The sequence below is a fragment of the Anser anser genome (assembly GCF_964211835.1).
Source record: "Anser anser genome assembly, chromosome: 1".
Lineage (NCBI taxonomy): Eukaryota > Metazoa > Chordata > Aves > Anseriformes > Anatidae > Anser > Anser anser.
This window is the reverse complement of record NC_139720.1, coordinates 147,602,996-147,628,332: the sequence shown is the minus strand read 5'-3', so window position 1 is coordinate 147,628,332 and position 25,337 is coordinate 147,602,996. Positions and strand designations below refer to the sequence as shown.

General features: G+C 42.3%; 1 protein-coding gene across 4 annotated transcripts in view; it reads right to left on the bottom strand.

Annotated features, from left to right (window-relative positions):
• RASA3 (RAS p21 protein activator 3) overlaps positions 1-25,337 on the bottom strand; it is a 164,741-nt gene that overhangs the window by 16,576 nt on the left and 122,828 nt on the right. For all 4 annotated transcript variants that reach the window (XM_083801771.1, XM_083801770.1, XM_083801769.1 and 1 more), the window contains 8 exons: positions 15,290-15,370; positions 12,346-12,418; positions 8,484-8,563; positions 4,988-5,092; positions 4,309-4,465; positions 3,302-3,450; positions 1,292-1,406; positions 327-401 (listed from right to left, as the gene is read on the bottom strand). In XM_083801771.1, the coding sequence (XP_083657897.1) occupies positions 327-401; positions 1,292-1,406; positions 3,302-3,450; positions 4,309-4,465; positions 4,988-5,092; positions 8,484-8,563; positions 12,346-12,418; positions 15,290-15,370 (835 nt within the window). The remainder of the gene's footprint in view (positions 1-326; positions 402-1,291; positions 1,407-3,301; positions 3,451-4,308; positions 4,466-4,987; positions 5,093-8,483; positions 8,564-12,345; positions 12,419-15,289; positions 15,371-25,337) is intronic.

The window sequence follows — 25,337 nt, the reverse complement described above, 5'->3', positions numbered from 1 at the left end:
ATTTCTTTTCACAGCCCTGTTTTCTATGACATCACTGAAGCCACAGGCTAAGTTATCCTTGCTCCCAACGTTAACACTGAATATTTGGCCATTTGTCATCATGCCTTAATCTTTCAGGGAGGCAGGGAATGTAACATTTGACAGATACTGTATTTATAGCATAATGCAAAACTGACATAAAATAATTACACACAATTTTTGATGTTAAGAAAGCTTCCAATGTATTCTAATAAATGACAGATTTATTTGCAACATTAAATGTCTGAAGACCTAAGCTACACAAGACAGTGTAAACAGAGATCCTGTCTTCAAAATCTAATGCATACCCTGTTATTTTCCAAGTTTTCACCATCTTTTAATTTCACGGGATCAATTTCACAAGGTTTATGTACCTGGCAGATCTAGAAAAAAAAATATATCGAGCAATTAATATATTAGTTTGCCTTCAAGCTGGAAAAGTTTTGTAAAATGCCTCATCTAATTTTCAGATAAAAAGCCAACAGTATAATTTGTACTTTTTTCTGGACAAAGCATCAAAGGTAAATTACAAGTGATCTTCATTTTTCTTTTTCCAAAAAGTATCACAAATTTATTCTACCTTTTCTTTCAACTAAGATGAAGAATTGATCAGACACTCTCAGGCAAGACTGTTCAAGAAAAGTCCTATTTTGCCAAAAGAGCCAACTTTGAAAGTATATCTATATTCTTCAAAAACATTCTTTTTGTTTTGCTTTTTTTAAATGAAACAGTAAAACAACAGCTGAAGAAATTGTCAAATCATTTAAAGGAAGTCTGTGGTCTGAAAGTATTGCTCAATTACTGCACGAAGAACCCCACACCCACCGTTCTGGACCGGACAGATAATAAACCATTTCCACAACACATACATCACATACACAATTATCTAAGAATAATTTTATTCATTTAAAGCCACTAGATGAAATGTATTACTTAGAGCTTCCCAGCAGCTTTCTGCTATAGAAATACTATTTGTTCATCTAAGTTATTAGTTTATTAACTTCTCAGAAACAATACACACTAGATTTTATGAAATGGAATAATTTGAAAGGTTCCATGTGTCTAAATTCATTAACTTTAATACAATGCAACTGTTGCTGAACTGGGTGACTCAGCTTTGGCTAAACTAACACAAGATTTTAATGTAGAAACAGGCTTGTAAGTGTTATTCCTACAAGTCACCTTAAAACGAGAAGGAATAAACAGTACTTGCTCCCTGAAGGCCTTTTGCAGTGACATTTCAAGTCAAATAAACAGTCTAAACTGCTCTTACCTCATCTATAATTGGCTTTAGTGTAACTTGCAGATAATGCATCCCTGCCAGTTTCATTGTCTCATCAATGCACTTGGAAGTTAATGAGTTTCCTCTGAAAATGGTGTTTGGATCTCTGGAAGTGAACAATTTTCTGTAATTTAGTCTCTTTGTAATAAACTGCTAACATGCAGAAATAGAAGCAGTGAAAGGTGATGGAAATATGTTTTCAACACACAAACAAAAATTCCTTTCAACACCAGCCTGTCAGTAAATGCAGTCATGTAGCATTTAGTGCACTCCCAGGTTGTAACAGAAAAGCAGCAGTCATATTAAGTCCTGAGGGACTGAAGATCATCTTTTTTGTATTAGAATAGTGTGTAGAAGCCTCAGTGCACCATCCGAACACATGGCAACAATGCAGGCTCAAATCAAAAGGGTTTACAATACCAGTGAGGGAAGCTGCACCTGCTTTCACACGCTACTGAACAGCATTAATTTCAGTGAGGAAAGGAGGGGGTGATTCGAATCTTGCAACAACACTGCACATTACAAGTGACCTCCTACAAAATATGTATGTTTAAACTGGAAGAGAGATGAGAACACCAGCTCCAATGACATAGCCATCCTTTCTGGCTTCCAGCACTGTTCTGTGATAATACCGTCAAACATAGTTCAGATCCCAATTCTGCACAACGAACTGCACGGATAGCTGATGCTCTGCAGACTTTCATATTTTCCTGAACGACCCTCCTCCACAGATTTCTTCTTGTACTAGACATGGCTACTGCAAATCGTTAAGATTACCTATTTGCACTGACACATGCGCTTTTTTTTAAGTATTACTTGCATTTTGAGAATGCAATTGAAAATTACATATTCAATTAATTTTGCACATGCAATTCCTTGCATATCAATTTCAGTTATGCAGACATGTATGTAATCAACACTATCATCTGCACCTGCATGATCAAAAACTGTGCCTACGGACAGCAGATCAAACTTGGATATGAACTCATACATTACAGGATGAATTACTTTGCTGGATTTTATTTATTTTTTAAATAAAGAAGTAAGCTCCCTGCCTGTTACAAATACCTGAAAGTCTTGAAAACACACAACGTATTTGCTGTCTTATCACAGGAATGTGACTGACTACAGAGCAGCAAATTTCCTCATACTGCATCAACCAAGCTGTTTCTGCCAACCTTCAGCATAGAAAAATACACCTGCCTACATGAGGAAAAACACTCTAAGACACTGAAAAAAGCCAACCCATACAAAGACTTTATTTGGTACCGAGGAACTGTTACTTTAGAGTTAATATCTGCCATTCCCCTTGGTTCCCAATCATCTCTGCTATTGTCAGTCAAGAGCATGGTTAAGTAGGCACAAGGCTTGTTGCAACGTATGTTCTTTAGGACCTGCTTGGTGGAAATACTATATCTTACATTGCTAAACTGTCAGCACACCAGTAAGTCAAACAAGGGACTTATAAAAATTGATGAAAGATTCTGTTTTCTGCCATCCACTGTCAAATCCAATCCCATCTTCGTTCCTCAGACCTCTAATTGGAAAGATTAGTCACACAGCTTGCCTTAAATATTCATGTCTAGGAAGAAACTTGCCTTTTGTTTTGAACAAATGCAGCAAACACTTCTACTCAGCACTAGATGGCTTATTAGCACACTATAAAGCTGAAATGATTTCATATGAACAGTTGAAGATAACGTAGGATTTTAAAATTATCATCAAACAATCAAGACAGAGAACACACAAAATCCCTGCTCTCAGACCTTAAAACAGTTTTGCAAGTAGACCTTGCAAAACACGATGGGAATTCCTCCTCAAACCAAGCTCAACAGATTTTCAGAGCTTCTGTAAAAAACTCTGACACCAGCTGGGAAGAACAGGAGCAACTCCAACAGTTTCTTTTGAAATTGCATATAATTCCAGAAACTGAGTGGAAGATCCTAACGCTAGCCAACACAGAGCAGGTGTGTTAATAGCAAGTGGTTCAGTGGTACTTACTGAGTTCTCTTCACTTCAGCGTTCGCAATGGCACTTATGAAAGGCACAATTCTGCCATAGTGTAAGAAAAGCCTGACAAGAGGTATGGCTGCTTCCTGTTTTTCTCTGCAAACTTCACCCAAAATGTGTGCAGCTGATGCTGAAACAGGCTGAACCAGTGGAAAGAAATAAAACCTTTGAGAGATCATTATAGCACAAGCATAATTCCCTTCTCTTCCCCTTAGCTCCTTAGTACATAACCCCACATAACAGTTGCAGCAGCCAGTTACTTAAACATGCCTGTACATAACACGGTTGGGCCTCACATCCCGGTTTTTGTTGGCTTTAAGGTTTGATCACAAGAGGGCAGCAATTTAAAAACTATTGCACTACAGTATTTTTCCCTCATTTTTAATAGCCAACTTTTCACTGAATGTGACTGTTGCCAGGGAAGCAACCGAAGAGGAAGAACTCTAAACCTTCTCATTTTCAAGTCCCAGTAAGAACAGAACCCAGTTCTTGTACTGAAACAAACAAACAACCCCAAATCCAAAACAACTGCTAAAACTATACACAATGGCAGATGTGGTCCATCCCTCTCACATTTCAGGGTTAGTTCTTGGTTTGGGGTTGTTTTGTTTTTGTCATTTTGTTTTGTTTTTAAATTGTACAAGTAAACCTGTTCCTCTCTAGTAAAGGAAAACCAATTGATCAAACTTTAGTTTACTTTGCATTTTCCTATGTAAAATTAGAAAGCCACAGAGAATATGCTGCTTTTTAAAACCACTGGTGTTCCTGGGTGTGCCTTCACCCACCATACTGTAGGCAGATAAAGATCTTTTCTGCAAGGACAGAAAACAAGTATGAAGGATATGCAGAGCTTAACAAGACTCTCGCATGGAAGAAGGAAGATGATGAATATTCTGCTAGTTACACACCTATGGTGCCAACAAGATTGTGACCAGTGTTCAGGGAGACCCCTGTGAGGATGATCCATAGATAAACAACCAGCAGTGCAAGCAAATTACCTCAACATCTGCAGATTTTAGCAGGAGATCTCTAAGTGGACTGTAATAGTCTGAGGAAAAAACATGGTCCTCAGTGTAAACCACATTTAACCTTAAGGAACCAAGGTCATCAGGTTTCAAAGACTTGTTTCCATTATCTCTGGGCTGCAGGAAATACCTGATATGCAAAAAAAAAAAAAGACAAGGTTTGTGCTAAAACACAAAATTATCTCAGGCTATACATACATGAACATATAGAAAAGCTAAAGATACACACAACCTTTATATACCTATCACATTTCTTGAGAGTTCTGACTCAGATTTTTTTAATCATGTTTGCCAGTCTATTTTGCACCAACTGCAACATGGAAAGTTCTGATCATTAAGATTTATGTATGATATATAAAAAAATCACATATTCATAAAATTATACCATTGCTCCTGAACTGCAGTAAACAATATCATAGAGTCAAAGTATTAGAACTCCCACACACAACAGAGAGGCAGACTGAAATCTCTAATCATATCATCACAACTTCTTGTTCTTACATTTGCTAGGATTATTCTGGCTTGCTTACAAAAAAAAAATTAGATACAAATTAAATCCGTTTAAACTTTATCACATAGCAGTAATTATTCAAAGACTTCACAGAAGACATATGTTTCTACTTATACACTCCAAAAGAAAAATGTCAAGTACCATGCTTCATAAGAGCTAGACTGTCGGAGAAATTTCAAAGGAAGCCTCAGTTCTCCTAGAAACTCGTCTCCAAACTTCAAGTTACTGGCATTCCAAAGATCAACTCTATAACAAAAACATAATTTTAGGAAATTCCTCATAAATAAATACATAGATAGACAGAAATTGGTTTTCAATTCCCCCCCCTCCCCCTCAAGCCCATGAGTTATAAAGTTCTAAAACGGTACTATATGGGTTTCCCAGCAGTCAAGAGACAACCTTGGATCTCTGGAGTCTTGCAATTCACCTCCATTAAACAGCACCAAAAATCACCTAGACTACCTTTTCCTCATTTGTATTGTTTCCAAATATCGATACTGATAAAGATCCAGGGGCTCTCTGGATATCCCAGATAATGAAAAATACAGATAAAATGAAGACCAGAGGAAAAAACTGCACAGACATTTAAGGACTCCACACTTCTAGTCTCAGCCTTGTTTGGATTTATCAGCAGCATAAGCAGCAGCATTACAGACTGAGGCTGAATTTCCTCACAGTCCTTCCCCTCCTCTAGCTTCTGGGAAGAATCACTTGTCAAGCTTACCAATCTGTTGCACCTAAGGTAGTTCTGTACAGATACTCAGAAACTTTACCACCCTATAACGTGTGCATTGTCTGAAACCTACGCAATTTCCAGCACTTTGTCCCTCACACATGGAAGTTCTGGTATGGCTGACTAGATGACACTTCCTTCCCTTTCATGTGCTCTTTAACACTAGGATGTAAAACAACTGCACTGAGATTTGGAGTAGAAGTACTGGCATCTAACTTGGCCTTTGTGGATAAATGCTGCAATACCCACCTCAGAGTAAGGATTTCAAACTCTAGGACAGATGCTTCTGTACATATTTTAAGGTTTCCTTTGAGAGGCACTTTCATTTTAAAACAAGCTCAACTAAAAATGTGCCTTAAGCTTGGGGAAAAAAAGCTATATGCAGAAAATATACAGGTTTTTGAATAACTGAGACTTTTAGGAGAACTGTAACTGTAATTTGGGTAAGGTGCAAAGTCATCTAATTATGGACATATTTACACCACCTTCCTAGTCTCCAGCAAGTCACAGTAGGCTTGTCAAGGAATGAGGCTTGATAGTCCTGCTAAAGGTTTACCTTACCTTATGCAAGTGCAGAGGACGTCACTTCCAAATCCCCTGAGCCCTGTATCTCTCAACAGTGTCTCATGCATCAAGTTTCATATGCTCGACATACCAACAGCTCACACTGCAGGTCTACTGGTTTAAGTTCTTCAAACTCTGATATTTTGAGAGTATTTCTGCAGGGCAACAATTCCCCACAAGGAAAAATCTCCGAGAACTCTACCTTCTCTCCTCTTTCTCCGTATCAGGTTCATTACTATCTTACTAACTAATTCAAATGGCTCAGATGCAGACTCAGGAGGGGATGGAATCTTTAGAAGCTGATTTACACAGAGTCAGACTTAGCATTTACCAAGTATTTACAGGCTCCTGGTTTCTAGTTTATCCAAATTTTTTCAAGATGCACACTAGCAATGACACTTTCAAACACACACAGCCTCACACACTTCCAAAGGCGGTATCAGTACAGCAACTTCAGTTACAGAAAAAAAAACAAAAAACAAAAACAAAAAAAACCACCACAACAACCTTAAAAAAAACAAGCCCACAGTATAAAGGCTCTGCAGGAGAGGAACTAAGAACTCAAGGTAGATCTCACACTACACAATAAGCAAAGCAGGCATGCAAATTCTGACATTATTGTTTTGGGTGCTTGGAGCAAAAAGAATAAGCAGCATTAAAAAAAATATTATACACCAACCCCAGCATCTAACAGATTACTGTTTCCCAAGCTTTTTAAAAGGCAAAAGCATGGCAAGTGTTATTCTGAAATGGTCAGGCTCTAGTCACAGAAAGAAAAAAAGAACAACAGAGAGGGGGAGGAGAAACAATGAATTTCACCAGAACATCTGGTCCTTTAGTGTTGATATGCCCTGCCTGCAACTTCCTACACCCACTCAGAAAAGAGCAACTTTCATAGCTGTAGAGAAAAACCATGAGAGACTGAGCCTCCTCTGTACCCTGTGGAATGGTATTTTCTCAGGAGGGAAAAAGAAAACAAACCCCCGAACCCATTAATTGTGCGATCCAGCCAGAGGGCACGGGGGCAACCCAACTCTGACTGAACGGGCCGAAGGAAGTGAGGGGGGGGCGGGAGGGGGGCCCGAGATGGAAACAAAAACACTCTGTCCTGTATGGGACAAACCCAAAAGAGTTTGCCTGACGAAAACTAACTCTTTATCTACTTTCATTTATTATTTACGTGCTTAATCTTTTCCCAACTACTAATTTACAAGCCTCATGCAGTGCTGTGGTACCACAGTAACAGGCTACATGAACCAGCAGCCGAGTGTCAAAGCAGAGGGTAATATGGCAGCCCTCCTCCATCATTACCATAAATGCATCTTCCCTGTTTGGAATAAGTATTGTTCTTCCTGCCTCGTCTCCCCTCTTGTGCTTACTGCCAGCCCTGTTTCTGAAGGCCCTAGGGACTATTTAGAGAGAGAAGCCCTCCCTGCCTCTCCAGCAGGGACACCTGGGGAGAAAGGGGCGGAAGGGAGGCCACTGTTCTTCCTCAACCCTTCTTCCTCCAAATCCTAGAGAGTACAGGAGAGGGGAAATACCACGTCACTTGATGTGGATACAGCAGTTTTCACCTACTGTGCATCCCCATCACCAGACGGCCTAAATCTCTAAGTTCCAAGTCTGTGATGGTACCCCACACGTGGTATCTCAAAGCTTTGCACCCCCTATTGATTCCTCCCCACTCTTTCTATTCACCCATTCCCACAGACATTGTTGACAGGCCTCAGCAAGTTTTAAGACAGTAGTAAGTCAAGGGGTTGTGTTGGTTTTGAAATCAGAGCTGCTTCTTTCCTGTGCAATGGGTCATACCTAGCCTCACAAGAACACTGCCATTCTGCCTTCCCCTGCCTTCCTCTGGCGGGGAAAAGAGAAGGGAAACTGCCTCAGGCCCAGGGAAACTCTGAACTCAAGAGTTTCCTTTCAGGGAAGGAGGACCTTATCTGGGTTACCAAAATTAAGCAATGAAAAAAAAACCAGATCCTTCAACTGAGAGCATCACAGAGCTCCTGGGCTCTCTTGGGAAACTGAGGGAGGGAGGGAAGGGGAACCCAGACAGAAAAATCTGAGCTTAATGGCAAATGCACCTTAGCATACACACACACACAGGATACCAAGGAAAGTAATGACCAACTCCCCCACAGCAGAACTGTCACAAATTCAGATATGATCTACAGGACCATGCAGGTAAATGAACAGACACAGTCATGGAAGATTCCTCATGAGTTATCAATGTTGAAACCATGCTCATCATTTTGAAAGAAGAGTGCAAAAGAGTGCAAAAGAGTACAAAGGTGCACAGCTTTGGAAGACAAAATCGTTAGTGGAAAATGTTCTCACCTAATCTCCATTTTGTCAACTTCATCAACATCTTCAATATCAAAATGGGATTTCTTGTTGTAGCTACTGGGTCTTGTAACCTAATAAAAAAGAGGAATCTTTAACAAATTGAACTGATACAAAAGCATTTCTGAGTTACTTATACAAAGCTCTGGAAGCCTGCTGTCATCTACTATCAACAGTGTCTTCAGTCCTGGTTCTGAAAACATTCACGCATGGCAACAAACCTGTTGACTGAACAGACTCCTCACTATACAGAAGCAGTAACAACCATATCCAAGAATAACTACATACACCACACTTTATTTATCAGAGAAAGGATTTCTTTAATATTACTACAGCACTCTGAGTTTAACATAGGTAGAAAATAATGGGAAGATAGCTGCAAGTGTAGAGCATTAGCAAAAGAAAGCTTTTGTACAAACATTTCTTAAAATTTCTTTTCTAGCAAGATTAAAAAAAAAAAGACTTTGATATTTGTATTTTTTCAGAGTGTGTCAGAAACTTGAGAACAAGGCCACCCCACCCAGCTGAAACCACAGCAGGAACTGATCAAACGCAAGTGCGTATGATGTGTGGGTTCAGCTCCTGGTTGCACACAGAAGCTCAACTTTATTGTAGGTTTAAATACTCTTGTGGCTTAATGCTTCCCACTCACAAAAACTTGCTTTTATTGTAAATTTGACTACTTGGTTTTGTACTGTACATCAGATGAGGATGGTACAAACAAGGGAGGCAAAGATGTAGGTGCACAGAAAGAGAGAAACCAAAGAATCTTCAGCATGTGACACGTAACAGTCTTGTGTGTGTGACCACTGGCTCCATTTTCCAGGTGATTAGCAGCATTGGAGACCAAATGCTCTAGCCTATAATTGAATCAAACGCACCTGTGAGGCTAACATCAGGTTAATTTAAATAAATCATACAACTTCAGCAGCTCAGCACAAATTTTCTCACCCTGCTATTGCAACCATCTTCACTGTGGCTTCAAGAAATCATCCTACTTAATTGAAAATGATTTACTTTTCTTTTACCATTGTGAAGCTGATGGTGTAGTTCTGAATAGGGAAGTAAACTTCAGTTTTTATTACCTGTAAGACATGAGTTGTTATAAAAAGTCACAGCATAAGTGTACTCAAAAGGGCTGTGCCATAAGTGAAACACTTTTCTGAGAAGTTTTGCTGGAGCCTGTATGCACAAGGTCTGTCTGTTCGCTTGTGTGACTGCTCAGTGTGCAGATTAATCTAAATGCTGGAAAGATAGCTCTATGAGGTCCATCAGTTCCAAGGATGGAATTACGTATTAGGGAACTGTCAGCCCACAGTGCCCAGCAAGCTGCCCTGTACCATTTTACAAGAAAGGGTGTAAAACTCTGCCATGTCAGTCCCTGTCTTTAGGCAAAGCTGACAAGCTCTTTATCAGTTGCCCTTTTTTTTTTCCCAGCACATGCAGGTTTGCAGACAGGTCCCCAGCAGTACCTTACTCGGTTCCCGTAAGAGGGAGATTTTCCTGTAGCTCCGAGCCCCTTCACCGTGCTGCAGCTGGAGTGGTGGTGAAAACGGCTCCAAACCATCAGGTGCAAGTTTCGCTCGTAGCACCCTTTAAATAAGCCCTTAGATTTCTCAAACCGATGATAGGCTATTTTCCATTTAGCAACTTAAACCTACGTGACTTTGTTGTAGAAAGGAAAGCATCTCTTCACTGACTTTTACAGATTTCTCTTCTTTCTTGGAGCCCTGGCCAATTGCTGCGCTAGCAGACTGCAGGAAAGCTGATGAAGCTGTTTGGAAGCAGTAAATGACATGTCTGTCAACAGCCCAAATCTGTGCAGCTCCACAGGAGTCGGGTTAGCTACAGGCCTGCCCACATCTCGTTAGTGAACGCATTTCCCAGTCGTAGCAGTGCTGCTGAACCTTGTCCCTTGGAGACATGGAGCCTGGTATGTACTAACTACTCAAAATGACAAATTTATGATGGCTCTGTCTGCACTGGGGGTAGGATTATTCTGGCTGATTCGGATACTGCTCAAGCTCTGTTCTTACCCATACAGAAAGCCTTTTACTCAAACTTAGAAGAACAATACTTGCATGCAACCTGGCTCTTAGGATAAAGTCAAGCTAAGCAAGCCACCCGCCCCCTTCCACAACTCCACTTGGAAGGTGCTTTCTGTTTCTCTCCTTCCTCTCCCTGTCTGGCACCACCTGCCAAGTTCAGTGTTTAAACACCAAATGTTCACTGCTCCTGCAGCGTACAGAAGGCAGAGGAATCAGACAGGTGAAGCTTTGTGGTAGACACGCTGAATTCCTCAATTAGGCTCATTAAAAAGCTCTCGCTGTCAGACACCTCCACAACTGCCTACATTAAGAATGAAGAAGCCCGTTCTGGTTTATCTACACAGAACATCACTCCCATGTCACTGCCAAAGGTTGCAGCTCTGGGCAAGGTGACAGGCTGAAATCCTGAGCACAGCCAGCACGGTGGGTTTCAGTACTCAGTGCCGTGGGATCCCTCCCACCCCACCCACGCCAGTGCAGCACCTCCGTAGCTGCACGCAGTCAGGCATGAAGGCTCACCGCTAGCCAAAGGTAAGGCTGCAGTGAACTTACACCCTAGGAAGAGATTTGATGGATTACCAGAGGAAAGATTACCTGAGATAGCTTCCCTGGCCAACCTTCAGGGCTTCCACCCAGATGGGCGGTGAGAAAGCGCCCCTGCCAACAAAGAACTTGAGTATCTGTTCCTCAAACCTAAATGTCACAGCAACAAGAGCACACTGCTGCTGGTATGACAGATTTCGGATCGGTTGGTACAACTGTCACAGCAGTCTGTAGAGCAAGGAGGATGACAGCAGTAAGACCCCTGACTGGCACTGCAAGAAGGATGCCTGTACTTCAGATCTGCATGACGCAGCAGCACGCTCTCCTCACATCTCCTTTCTGACACGGGTGCCTGTGTCCCTGAAGTGGCTCTAGAGATCACATCCCTAGGTGTCCTTCCTGTGCCAGCAACAACTTCTGATGAGGATGTACCATGGATGATGCAAGACACATGAACAAAAAGGGCTTCCCAGTGATATGCCAGCTGCATTGTCCTGTTCTGGCTTTTCTCTCAGTTATGCCAGATATGTTTTTGAGGTATCTATCAAAATAGAACAGTTCAGCATAGACCAAGCCTAAAATGTCCAAGAGGAAAATAAAAGAGAAAGATACACATACTTTGCAGACAGAATGAAAAATTGCAAATTATAAACACATGCACATACACATACGGACACACCACAATTACTGCTACTTTTGCCAAAAGAACCAAAATGAGCACTTTTATGAGTTATACTTTGTCTTAACTGGACTCGTTGAAAATATTCTGTGTTAAATAAAGCTTAGAGGTTTCACCCACTGGTATTGCAGCAGACTGGTAGACAGCTGAAACATCCAGTTTTAAATACACTTTTCCTCTACTGCATTCCCATGAGATAACCTTCCTCCCATTGTCTGGGGAAGAAGGGCGGAACAGCTACAAAACCACAGGCTAAAAAAGCGTACATATATACACACGTCTTTTTAAAATCCCATTCTTAACTGTCCTTTTTCAAAACTCATCTGGGCTGAGTTTTGATCAAGTGCAAAGCCTGCTGCTCAGGAGAAGTGCCCACCTTCAAGCTTCTCCTTCAGAGCACCTGGGCTGAAGCAACACAGTGCTGCCTCAGCAGGCAGCCAGTCTGATCCTGGATACTTCTTTCCCCTGTGCTGTGCTTTCAAACAGCCTTCAAAGAAGACAGCTGGCACACCATGGAACAGGATGCCGTGCCAACTATCTACAGTGTAGTATTTCAGCTTATCACCCGTTCCTTTGAAATACCAACCTCAAAATAAAACACTTCATCAAAATGGGGATTGTTGGTCTTCTTTTTAACTTTAGTCTTTTTGGCTTCCGATCTGAATAAAGGAAAGAAAAAGAGTGTGAGAAAACATTAGCAGAAGTGTGATCCTAGAACAGAGCCACCGAGGAACATATTTGATAAAGCCAGAATGCCATGTGCCTCCAGCATAGCAAGGCACACACACTCGCGCACATTTAAGGGAGCGATTCACTGCATGCCTATTTCTCTCAAGTGGCAGTAATCACAGTTTGCTATCCTTTCTTAAACTAGGTCCTTGAACCCTGATTTTATTACTTTCTTGATCCAGCAGCATCTTACAACTGTACAAAGCGACTTGCAGGAATGGGGCTTTGACCAGCAATATCTGGGGGGGGGGGGGGGGGACAGTGAACACAAGAATTTCTCATACCCTAAAACCACAGGAGACGTAAGGACTGATGGAGATATTTCTGTATTGTCTATTTTCTGATCTTGGCCTGAGGAATCAATGCATGCTTTTCAGTGGTGTTAAACCAATCAGGAAAAAAAATTTGATTTTCTCAGCAAAAAATGAAGTTTTTCAAAGGAACAGTTCAGCATACAAGTACTTCAAGACTTTTTTTTTTTAAGCTTTACTTTCTGTAAGCTTAAGAAGCCGTACTTTAATTGCTATATATCACTCATTCCCTGCAGACCCACCATCTCCTAGTAAACATCATCAGTGTAGTAAACATTATCAGTGTAAGCATCAGTGCTGAGCAGAAGCCTCTAATTCCTATTGTTCTGCAGGAACAACACATGGCAGACCTCCCTCAAACCACTCGCTGCGGAAGAGGCCTGACAACATTTAGCACTGCCCGTCCATTCCTCTCTGGGCAGCAGCATCCACCTGTGTCTGCAGTTTAGAATACAGAAATCTAACTGCTTGGCATATATAATATGCCCTTGGTCTAAGGGCAGCCGATGTATTTCACCTCGGCCAGCCAACAGCTCTTTGATGATTTCCAAATGCAGTGAACCTATACTTGATTTGCTCTAGATACCTACAAGTGAAAAGCTCTGTGAGAAGCACTGTACGATCCCGTGTCATGTCTTCCCCTAAAGCTCTCCGGTAATAAGGCACAGATAAAACAGCCACAGATGGAGAGCTGCATCAACCATGTGGAAAACTGACCTACTAAACATCTCATCCCAGAATCTACTCCCTATTTCTCATGCAGGAAAGCTGCTTAGATAGCTTGCAACTGTTTTTATCGACTGGACAACAATAGGTATTCTTATACAATGGGCAAGCAAAACTGTGTTAAATTCCCAGTGCTGCTACATATTTCCTGTGTGCCTTGAATGGGCCAGCCCACCAGCACACACTGCTTCCCCACCTATAATACAGCCACAGAAACAGCTCCAGTTGAGAAATCTGTTGGCTCTGTAAGTACACACAACAGAACAAACAGCAGCACATTTGTTTGACGTTTTTATGCTCGGCATCGCATAAAATCCAGCAGCAGAAAGCAGCTTTCCCACTCCCCGAAGGAGAGGCATTGTAAAATCCAGAGAGCAGACTGATGCACAGATTAAAACGGCCTCACTATTCCTAGGAGGAGATGAGAGGGAAGAGAGATGCTAATTGCCTGCAGGACGCGGGGCAGACTGCCCATCCCATCTCGTCAGTCACACTTGCCAATCAAGCTCTTTACGGATAAGCCCATCGGGGAGGGGACTGGGAAGCGGGATGTAGAGCGGATGATTAAGGCAAACACGGTTATCGGGCAATTAATGCACTGGATGGGCATATGCTGCGCGCTGCCTGCAGAAGATAGGAGGTATCTCTCCCAGCCAAAACAAACAAACAAAAAAAAACCCAACAAAACCAGATAGGAATGGGATAGAGCCTCATTTTAAAGGGGAACACATTACCAGTTGTCCTACGTTACCCAGACTGGGCAGGGGAGGGGGAGCAAAGAGGGGGAAGTTTGGACATCCAAGGATACCAGCATTAATCACAAAATCTCCATAACAGTTCCAGTTATAAACAGCAAGCACCATCTGAAACAAGTTACATGCTTAAAATGTCAAAGCATACAATCCAAACACACAGCTCATTACGGGATGTAAGACATAACACACCCAGGAAAAGATGAGGAATCCAGACCAGTCTCAAAGACTCCTCTGTGTGCAAGGTATTTGTCAAGAACGCATCTTATTTATGGCATTTTTAAGAAGCTATTGTAAAATATTGTAGTTTTTGTAGCCTATGCTACAAAATCTGATTTTTTGAGGTCACAAGAGAGCTTTCCTTTTTCTAACATGGCACAGACAAAAAAGATGACAGCCTACATAAGTAGAAACAAAATTGTGGCATCCAACAGCATGGGAAATTTTGTAACAGAACCGGAAAATTTAATCCAGTATTTAAACTGAAGATTGTTATGCAGAATCTAATTACTAAAACCACATTCCAAATTTTATTCACGCTATTATGTCCACGTATAGTGAATTACAGAACTGAACCACCTAGAGTTTCCTACACACCCATTAATTTGCCACAAATTGAAAGTGACAAGACCCTAAATATTCACAAACAAATGTGCAAATTCTGCAAGACGTTGATGTATTCAGCTTTTTCTTCTCTCCCCTGCCCAAAATTAGGCAATAAATTTGCTCAAAAACTGGCCTCCAACTGTGAGGTGAGAAGATTCACAAATTAAACCTAACCACAAATTACATACTCCAGGATATTCTAATTATTCAGACCGTCACATAAATGAAAACTGAAGCCTCAAATTACTTACTCTAGTATACTTCAGTGGTTCATAGGTGTACACACAAATAATTAACATATTTCAGTGGTGCCTAAATATTCTGTCCATCTGAGAATGGCCATTTCTAGACAAGGAAAGAGAAACCATCCTTACGAAATGGGAGATGTTGCACGTGCAGTACTTGCCTGGAAGGTCCGGCTAAGGTAACGGTGGCGTAGGGATCACATTGTCCATTCACGATGGGCAGGCCTTGGCATTCGAGAACTCTAGAAAACAAAAACAAATGCAGACAAACAAATCAATAAAATAGGAAGAAATGGAAGAGAAAATAAAAGCAATGCATCTTTAGCCTGTTCCATTTTCACAACAGTTATTACTACAGAATTGCAATGCCACTAAGAACAAGTCTTTATTTTATACCTAAACTTGAAACTGCGTCTCAAATACTAACTTTAACAGGGTCAAAAATACTGTAAAATTACAGAGGAACCTTAACTTGAAGGACTCTTATTATGCAAGTACAACAGCTTAAGTTTCATGAAAAAAGTGTATGCTGTCAAGATGGGAACTGTCACCACTTGAAATTTCTGTAACAATTTATTCACCAAAAATGGTAATAGCCAGAACTTGCTTCTGTAACAAAGGATTAAGAAGAAAATCACAGACATAGACCCCTGAAGTAGTCGAATAATTCATCAGAATCACGTCTATGAAGGCCTCTGTGTTTTTGACAAGATTTGGCACGGGCTTATTTGTTAAGGTGGGTTAACTATGGACCAAGAGTCAGCATGACATATCCATCTTTCTCCATACAACTTCTAAATAACAAAATTGAAAGTAGAAATACATTCAGCAGCTCTGCACTGAAGGAGTCAGAGAACACACTGGAGGGACAAAATGGAACAAATTAGTTTCTGCTGCAAGCCAAGGTGAGAAATTTGCACTTTAGCGCTCTCATTTCAAAATCTCTTTGGCAGAAAACAACAGCAACAAACCATTGAAAAAATGTTTCATATGCTAAAACCTCCTGAGGAATGCAGCACCACCGATTGGAAATAAAAGCAGAGAGGCCAGTTGCCAGGGCTCTCCCTCCAGAAACAAGTTCTGCTTCAACCAGGTAAGCCTGGTGGTCTGATGTATTTAAATGATTAAAACTGGAAAATTTTGATGAAGACAAACTCTGAAGCTCTTTGCACAGGAGATCAGCACTACACTTGCAGGGTGAAATACCTTGCACACTTCTGGGTGTGCAAGAAAATAAGAGTTTCTTATTTTATACAATAAAATAAACCAGCACGAAAAGATTTGTTTTACTGCTTTCAATGACAGCAACTTTGATACAAAAAAAAAAAAAACAGACAAAAATTCAGTAACAGATAGTGCTCCGCAATTTTATCCACAAAGAAAATATTTTGTAACATATGGCATGGCCTTCAAACAGGGCTTAACCACAGGGTTTTTCCTTACTCTGCATAAGGGGATGAAAATTTTCATGTTCTGCACCAATACAGCAATCTGGTTTGTGCCAGAGGAGGTTCTGCCCTAAACCGATCTAGATAGGTTCACACAGTCCTAGAAAGTACACAAAGCCTGAAGATCCCACTAAGGTGGCACACGCAGGCAGCTGAAGTGGTACGTTTTGTTTGTATTGGATTCCCAGACCTATTCACAGAACGAAGGCTAAATACCTGGCTGAATGAAGGGTTCCCACTAATGCACTTGCGCACAAGCTTCCCACTTGCATAGCCCAGATATGCAGAGAATATAATAACTCAGTTGTTGACCTAGATGGCCCTTCTTCTCATTGCTGATTCACTAATACCAGCGCACGAGAGAAATGTGTTCCTTATTGTGGATACTCCCGTGAAATCACAGATCGAAACCACAGAGAAAGTTATGAAAACCTTGGATTACGCAGGCACTCTGCAGCTTTTATTTCTGGATTGTATTAGTGCACTACAAGGTTACCTTCCGCACAGACAGAAGTTTGAAGCCTCTTTCGTATATGCCTGGCTTACCAGGTATGTGACATTGCAGGGTGCTGCCATGCAAACAGCACAATTCAGGCCACAAATTCCATCCCTGCACCAGCCAGAAATGAAAGCTGCAAGCTCCAGAAACCCTTCTGGCGGAGTAGCTACAAGTGCAGGAGGAAAACCCACAAGGAGCAGCAGAAAGCCTTTAAGAAGAGTCAGTTCCAGCTTGATTTTCTTGCGAGTACAAGAGAGATGGCTTCTCTTTGCCCCAACAGGGCTATGTTTGCAGCAGAAACACTTGGTCAGTGAGCTCCAGCACGACTGCTGGTCGTTCTTCTGGATAGCAAACATGGCTTAAACACATTCACATGTGAAGGGAAGAATTGTGCACCACGTGTCAGCACCAAGCCCCACACCCCTTCCACTGCTTCCTCAGGGCAGCCTGTCAGTTCCTTGAAATGAAATCCTCACTCAATGGCTTCAGAGCAGGCAGCCAACTTTCTACTGTTCATGAATGGCTTCCAAGCCAGGTCTTATCCATACAGGAAGAGCCATTTGAAAGTTAAACACAGTGAAAGCATGTTCAGAGAGAGTATTATTCCTGTTTTAATAAAAGCAGCCCTCCCAGAACACGCAGACAATAGAAAGCGCTGCCAGGCAGCGTGATCCGAAGTTGAGGACACGTAGAAGATACAAATCACTGCGCAGTAAAATCACGGGTGAATCTGAATGCTGGGAAGTGTGAAGTTATCCACAGGCACACAAAAGGACACCAGAACTATACACATCGACAGTGACAGGGTCTGTTCTAATACTGCCACGTTGAGGAAATCTTTGCGTTTCTGTGGGCAGAGCTCTGATGCTACCACTTCAGCCGTCCCCGATGGTTAAAACGCCAAGCAGTGTCATCAGCTGGTCAGGGAGAACACAGCCACACGAATCCCTGGGCACTTGCCTCTCAAGTTGGGTGTGCTCTTAGGGAGAAATACAACAGCATGGCTCCTCATCTCGTGCTCCCGCGTTTGTGCTATCTACTGCAGAAGACAGAAGTTATCCATTCATGAACAGCTTATCAAATCATGAATGATGGGCAGGACGTTCCCTCGCTAAACAAGCATTAGGGGGCACGCAATGAAATTATCAGGCAGCAGGTTTAAAATAAACAAAAGGAAGTACTTTTTCCACACAATGCATAATGAGATTGTGAAACTTCTTGCCACCGGATGTCATGGAGGCCAGAAGAATATACACAACTAACGCAGGGGAGGTTTGGGGGGAGCTATGAAAGCACAATGATTTGAAGCATCACTCACCAGCAAATATCAGGAAGAGCAGTAGGCTAGACCAGAGCTGCGTTTAAAACAGTAGGGTAGCTTTTTATGTTCTCTGGGAAACAAAAATGAGAACCGAACCAGCCAAAAAAGCAAAACAACAAAAACAGAATACAGGTGTTCTCTTGTAGTCAGGATGACTTAGAGTAAGACGTTTCTTTGTGTGGGAATAAGAAAAGCAAAAGCAACCTTGAAAGAAACAAAACGTGGAAAAAACAGGAAACAGACGCTGACACAAACTGTATCCAAAGCCCTTCAGGTAATTTAAAAAGAGTTATTGTGTGCGGGTGTTGGAGAAAGCAGGCAAAGACTGATGACTCAGGACTTTGGGGCAGGAAGGCCATGTCTGGAGAGAGCTCCATTCTGGTTCTTGTGTCTTACTAAGTATTGTGGGGAGATAAAATTCAGCAAAACCCAAGCCTGATGTACTCACGTTAACACAGTCTCGTTAGCTGCAGGAACCTAGCAGTTTTAATTCCAGACCTGCTTTCGTTATGGTCATTTTCTTCAGTCACGGGAGAGCTGTTGGGTAGATTAACACCCCTCCCCTCCCAAGCTGGTACCAAAATATTTGCTTTCATTTGCAGGCAGGAAAAGAGCTAGAACAAAGCTACAGCTACTGAGAGACAGAATAAAATGGAGCTCCAATTCTCCCATGTGGGTATCACTGTTAATAGTGATAGTCCAGATCTGGATTATATGGGAAAAAATGAAAAGCAGCATATAATACTTTCTCTACAAAAGGGGTGTACAGACTAGGAAGCGGTGGAAAAAAGCCAGTAAAAATGATTAGAGCTCTTGCTCTAATCATCTGCAGAATTAATTTAATATACGTGTACTTGGATAATAATAAAAAAAAAAGAATAAGCCTGGGCAATCAAGCTGATTCAAGAATTACACGTTGACTCATCAGCCCCCAGAGCGAAAATGTCTGGCGGCTGCTAGAGCCTTTTGTGCCCAACTGGTAGTTTCTGATCATCCTCTGCCTCGAGCCCAGCTGGGACAGGGCTAGCTATCCCTCATGGCCAGCGTGGCTGGGTATAAGGCTGGTGGTGGTTCGTATGGGAAAGCTCTTAATGCAGCTGCCCGGCTATATTTTGCTTGTGGTTTATAAAATTAACAGGTTTCAAGGAACAAGAGATTTCAGTTTTCAGCGTGGTTCACAACCAAGCCTTCACAAGAGCACATATGCTACGGAAAATTCCCAGAGGGCAAAAGAAAACCTCAGACCCAAACACGCCACGAGCACGTCCCCTCGCCTTTAAATTACGTGATTGCAGAAGCTGAGAGGGAGGCAGGGGTAGACGGTTTGAAGGAAAAAGAAGGTTTTTCACCAAAGACTAAGGCGCTCACAGCTGTTCAGGCACTCCTCCTGCCTCTGGGCTGCCAACCAAGAGCTGGAGGCTGTAGTCTCCGAGACGGCCCCTGCACAACCGTACTTCAGGAACAGGCGTAACGCAGGCAAGCAACATCGGGGGGGATCCAAGCCTGTGGGAGTTCCCCACCCCTTCCTTGGAATCACAAAAATTACTTGAAAATTACAGGCTTTCTGATGAGTCGAGGATGCGTGTGTGTCATCGGCATCCTCGTGAGCCAGAACGCGCAACCGGTGCGAGGCCAGGCACAGAGAAAAGAAGTTAGAAGGGACGTAGCTGTACTTGAGACTTTCCAAACTAAACCACTCCCTCAAGAAACGGTACCCCAAGGTACTTCCAGTGTACCTGGCCATGCTCAGCTCAACCTAAGGAACACTACAGCCTTCCCATTCCTTCTTCCCAAATTGTTCCTGAGACAAATCTCTGTGCTGGGTACTTGTTTGGTACAGCACCTTCCCCGGTTCTGGCTACGTGACTTATTTTCTTAGGTCTTGCTGCATCTCTTTTTTTTTTTTTTCCTACTGACTGTAGGGTCATCTTGTAACGTACGTACTATTCTGAGTACTTGGTCTTTCTGAGGTAACCAAACACCTCGCATTCAGTTCACTACTGAATGTCCTTTTCTTTCGGTGCAGACTTGCATCACGACCTGAGCCCCTCACTCATTACCAGTGGGCTAGGGGTAATATTGAGGCAATGCTGCATGCCAGACTCCCAAAAGTACCTTGGCCAACCTCATATCTGTGCCAGCACGCGGCTGCTGCTCTCAGACCTGTGAACCACCTTCTTTCTGCCACTGCCAGCAGGAACTGCTCCACGGCCTCCTCCTTGATCTGCCTGGGACCAGGACCTTGCTAAGCCAGTCGTATTCGTGTGTTTCAAAGGGGATGTGTCTGCATCCACCGCTACCAGGCACGAAGGCGCTACATCTAGCTCGGGAAGTCCCTGAATCATAAATTTCTAGAGGCCAGCAGAGTGTATCACCGCATGACTGTTCTTGTAATTCCTCATCAGACATACTCACAGCTTCCTGGGCTTTGGTCTGACCAAATGTTGCAACAGTTCGCTTCCCAACAGTAATCTACTGGGTCTTCCTTCAGGACAGAACAAATGCGCTACCTTTTTTGCCACTGTGCTGACCAAGTGTCCTAGATCCTCTGGAATAAGGCACACATTTTCACAATTTACTCAATCCTGGTGAAAAATTACACTCTGCCTCTATCATCAAAAACACTATGATAATGTCCCAACCTCGTGAAAATTTCTCTACCAACTCATACAAGGGCTCTGCTTTGACCCTGTCCTCAGGGAATAAGGGTGCTGACAGCACTGCATCGATGTAAGAGCCCAGCCTTTGTCCTCTGGACGAACACTTGAAGCCACAAGATCGCGTCCACTCCTGGTAAGTTAACAGTAGGAATAAGTGATTCAAAAGTACCTATCGCTTGACTTTTGGAAGTGATCTGCTTGCACCAAAGCTCATTTCACACACAGTTTCTCAGTACTCTTTTCACCAGCGTGCTTTTTGCGCTGGGAAGGGACCAGCTGCCTCTGGAAGCGGTTCTAATATATTGGAAATAATTATTTACGTCCCACAGAGATGTGCCCTGGTTCACCTTCGTCGTATGTCCTGCTCAGACACAGTTATGTTACAGTACCACGTAGTGTCTGGTGACCACTGGTCGTGCCTGGAAGAATGAACTGGGGAAAGAACGGGACAAAGTCCCAGCAGATAAAGCGATATTGAACGAAGTACATCAGTATTTGCTTTATTATTGTAATTTTTCAAGCCATTTCCCCCGTGCATTTATTTCTCTCTCTCTCTCTAATCTTTAACAGAACGAACCCTCAGCCACACAACTTCTCTCCAGTCTGCCCTTCCATCTCTTTTACTTGCCTCCAGGAAAGCACTCTCCCATAGGGAGTTCTGTTGTGTTTTTGATGAACAAACACGTTCTGGCTTACAAACAGTAAAACCCATGCCATCCCCTTAACCTCTGAGAGGATTAAAGCTTAGCTGGAGCTACTTTTTTGCCATTCACGCGATAACTCACTTTGCCACACAGATCTGTGGCACTAAATGAAATCTTGTTCTTTCCAAATAAATTGCAAAACTGCACCTAGGACAAGCACTTCACCCTGTGTGTATTCACTTAAAATAAAGGTTGTACTGCATTTGATACATAGGCTCTGAAACATTTCTACACAGCATACATTAAACGCTCAAAACCACCCCCATTGCAGCTTTTGAAATCTCGATAGAGCTTATCCAAGTCACAGGAACAGGCTGTGCAGGCAACTATTTTGGTTTTCCTCTCTGAGATGCTCTCTGAGGCCTCCACACCAAAAGCACAACAGAAACCTTGAAATTCTGAGATTACAGCTGCAGCCCCACGCTAGGACTGCCTTTTCTTCCCTACTCCCAGATAAGTTTGTAACAGTTACAATCAAGAAAAAGCATTTAAACAGATTCTTAACTTGCATTACCCCAGGTTCCTTCCGGAGCTGGCCCACACAGCTTTTGCAGCCTCTCACAGCACCCAGATCAGCTTTTGGCCTTAGCTGGGAAGCTCGGTGGGTGCAGCACTCGTGGCACGCACGCACGACTCTTCTCAGCACACGACTGCTAGCGGTGATTTCCTTCAGGCACGGCAGGGGAAGGGGAATTGATTGTTTGGGCTCGAGCGACAATTTCTTTCCCAGATATTTGCTGAGGACATTTTACAGCAAAACAGGAACAAATGTTTGTACAAAGCCAACCGATAATAACTAGAAAGCAAATGAAAGCTAATGAGTGCAGCCCCCACTTCCCCAAGTGAATAATATTAGAGACATTATGGGAAAACTGCAGGCAGTGCAAAAACTGTCTCATTAATTATAAAGAAATCCTGTCAATACATACATATCCCTCAAACCACTATCACTTCAAACAAGCTGCAAAAAAATTACCATGTCGGTAGAAGTCTAAATATTTCTCAATAATTTAAAATCACATGGATTTTCCTCTGCTATTAATATGGGAGCTGTCCTGCAGTTCAAACCATCGAAATCGCTTCCCAATATCAGTTGTAGAAGGACTTGTGAAAACACACATTTACAGAGTACCATCTGTACTCTGTACCAAATAAAGAAAACAGAAGAAAAAGAGGGTGTTAGCCCTGCCGCTCTCAAAGGACAAGGAGTTAATTCATGAGCAGCTCATCCTGTTTATGAGTCAATCACACAAGAGCTGGAAGTTTCATAAAAGCCACTTCAGAAAAATTCTTAGTTAAATTAAAAAAAAAAAAAAAGGTTAAATTATCTTCGGTGACAGGACCCTGAGGGCTTCAACAAAGACACAAGCTCGCTGAAATTATGAATTGCACTGATTTAGTGACTCTTACTGGCACTCACATCATCATTTCCTCCTGCCTCGGTCTCTGACTTGTAGCCTTAATTATTAACAGGGAGCAAGCGCTGAGCTATGGGAGAGCAAAGGAAAATGGTAAGTAAGGGGAAGGAGTTATTTCTAGCAACTATAGTATAGGAGCAACTCTTTATAGGAGTTATTGCTGTCAACGTTATGATTTTCAGAGGAGATAGAAGACCCAAACACAAGTTGCAGCAAAGCAAGAAGGATGTAAAAATTGTAAGGGAACAGCAACACAAAACAGTAGATGCTATCAGGAAAGGATGAATGTGCTTTAAGGACAGCACTATATTGGTTCTTTTAAGGAAAGGGAAGAAATTTCGATTTGATACAGCATGGCAGGAAGCCAAGGAGTGGGTCAACACGTCAAGGGAGCTGCAGAAGCATTTGTGTTAAGGCAGCATGGTGAGGGCTGTAAGAGGAGGACAGCACAAAGCGACAACAATTAGGATATGCAGCAAATGATTAAAGCCTAGTCAACAGCTTTAGCTCAGCTGACTGTGGCCCAAGGCAGTATCAAATGGAAGAAGTGAGATACTGTCTGTACAGACAGATAAGGGAAGAAAGAAGATCAAAGACCAAAACATGGCGTGCAAGTCTGAGACCCACAAAGGCTGTTAGGGCCTGTATAACGAAGCTGGACGGTGACACCAAAGTCTCCCATGCTCTTTTCCTTTGCTTGGAAACACAGGCTGGTCTCAATATGATGCCCTGTGCGCTACTTGCAGGGTTTATGGAAAGCAAACCCGATAACCTCCGAGTAGAGCTCTGCTCAAGTTTAATCCGCTGCCAGGAAGGAACTGCGTGCACTTGGCACAATCGCAGTTCAGGACACGCATGCGTGTCACTGTGTACATGCATGAGCACATCAGCAAACAAAACGAGCTGCATGAACATGCCCATTTTCCCCTCCACCATAGAACCACGGCCACAAACACCTCCCACCACTGGACAGACTGATAATGTTAAGAAATGAAGGATGACAAAACGAAGAAGCTAGTTTGGGGATGACTGGAATTATTTCGGAGATTAAGTGTGATATGTGGCAAGGTAAACATTACCAAAAAAACAATTTAGGAAGCTCCCAAATTAAAAGCTTTTGAGCCTACTGGCAGGGACCTGACTATGTGGTAAGTAAAGGTAAGAAAGAGGGAAGAGACTAAAACCAGAAGCTTTACAGAACTCAAGACAGAAGGAAATTTTCAACTATAAGAAACAACAAAAAAAGAGCACAACAGGAGCAGCATACCCTTAACTTACCCAAAGGCTCCCTCTCTAACTGGTGAGTAAGGATTTCCTCCTGAGGGGTGAGGACAGGCAAGCCAAGCAGCTATCCCAGGTCGGCCACAGGCGGTAATGGTGTACATACCATTTTTGACACGCTGGTAAGCAACCTTAATAGACCTTCACCTGCAATAACTGGTCGAGCACAAAGTACAGCAGATTGGAGGGAAGCATCTAAACGTCATGCCACCAACACACTTCAACCACGGGGCACAATAACCCAGCTGGATCCAACCTCAGCAATTCTTGGGGTGGCAGCAGGGACAAGGGAGAGCACAGGAAGGAAAGGCAAGGGAACGAGAGGGTTTAAACAAAAGCAGTGACAGAGTGAAAGCCCAGCAAGCTTCTTCTCATCACTACGTAGTCCAAGGATAATGTTTTCTCTACTAAATAAATCCTTGATGACTCTTTTACACAGATTCCCACACCATTTTTACTTCTAATTAGATATATGATAGCGGCAAATATATCTTTCTAAATGAAAAGATCGAATAGCTCAGAGTTAAAAACAAAATTAGTAGTTATTCGTGGATCTGAAAAGCAAACAAAAGTGCCTTCGAACTGCATGGAGGCTACAGCCTTCTGCACTGGACATGCCTTGGCTCACCTCAGGGAGGTGTAACTTTTAATACTTTAAAAACATAATTTTAAACAGCTCAGAACAACTTTTGGCATTCATTTATATGAATAATCGGATCATCTGTGATCTTGATTAACAGTACTTATAATTAAAGGGTTTTGATCTTCCCTGCAGATGCAGTACTTGCATTAAGGAATTCAAATTAAGCTGATTCATCACCACTGCTGAAACCTGAGGACAGTTAAGTTGCCAACAAGGTCCCAAAGTAATGCTGAGG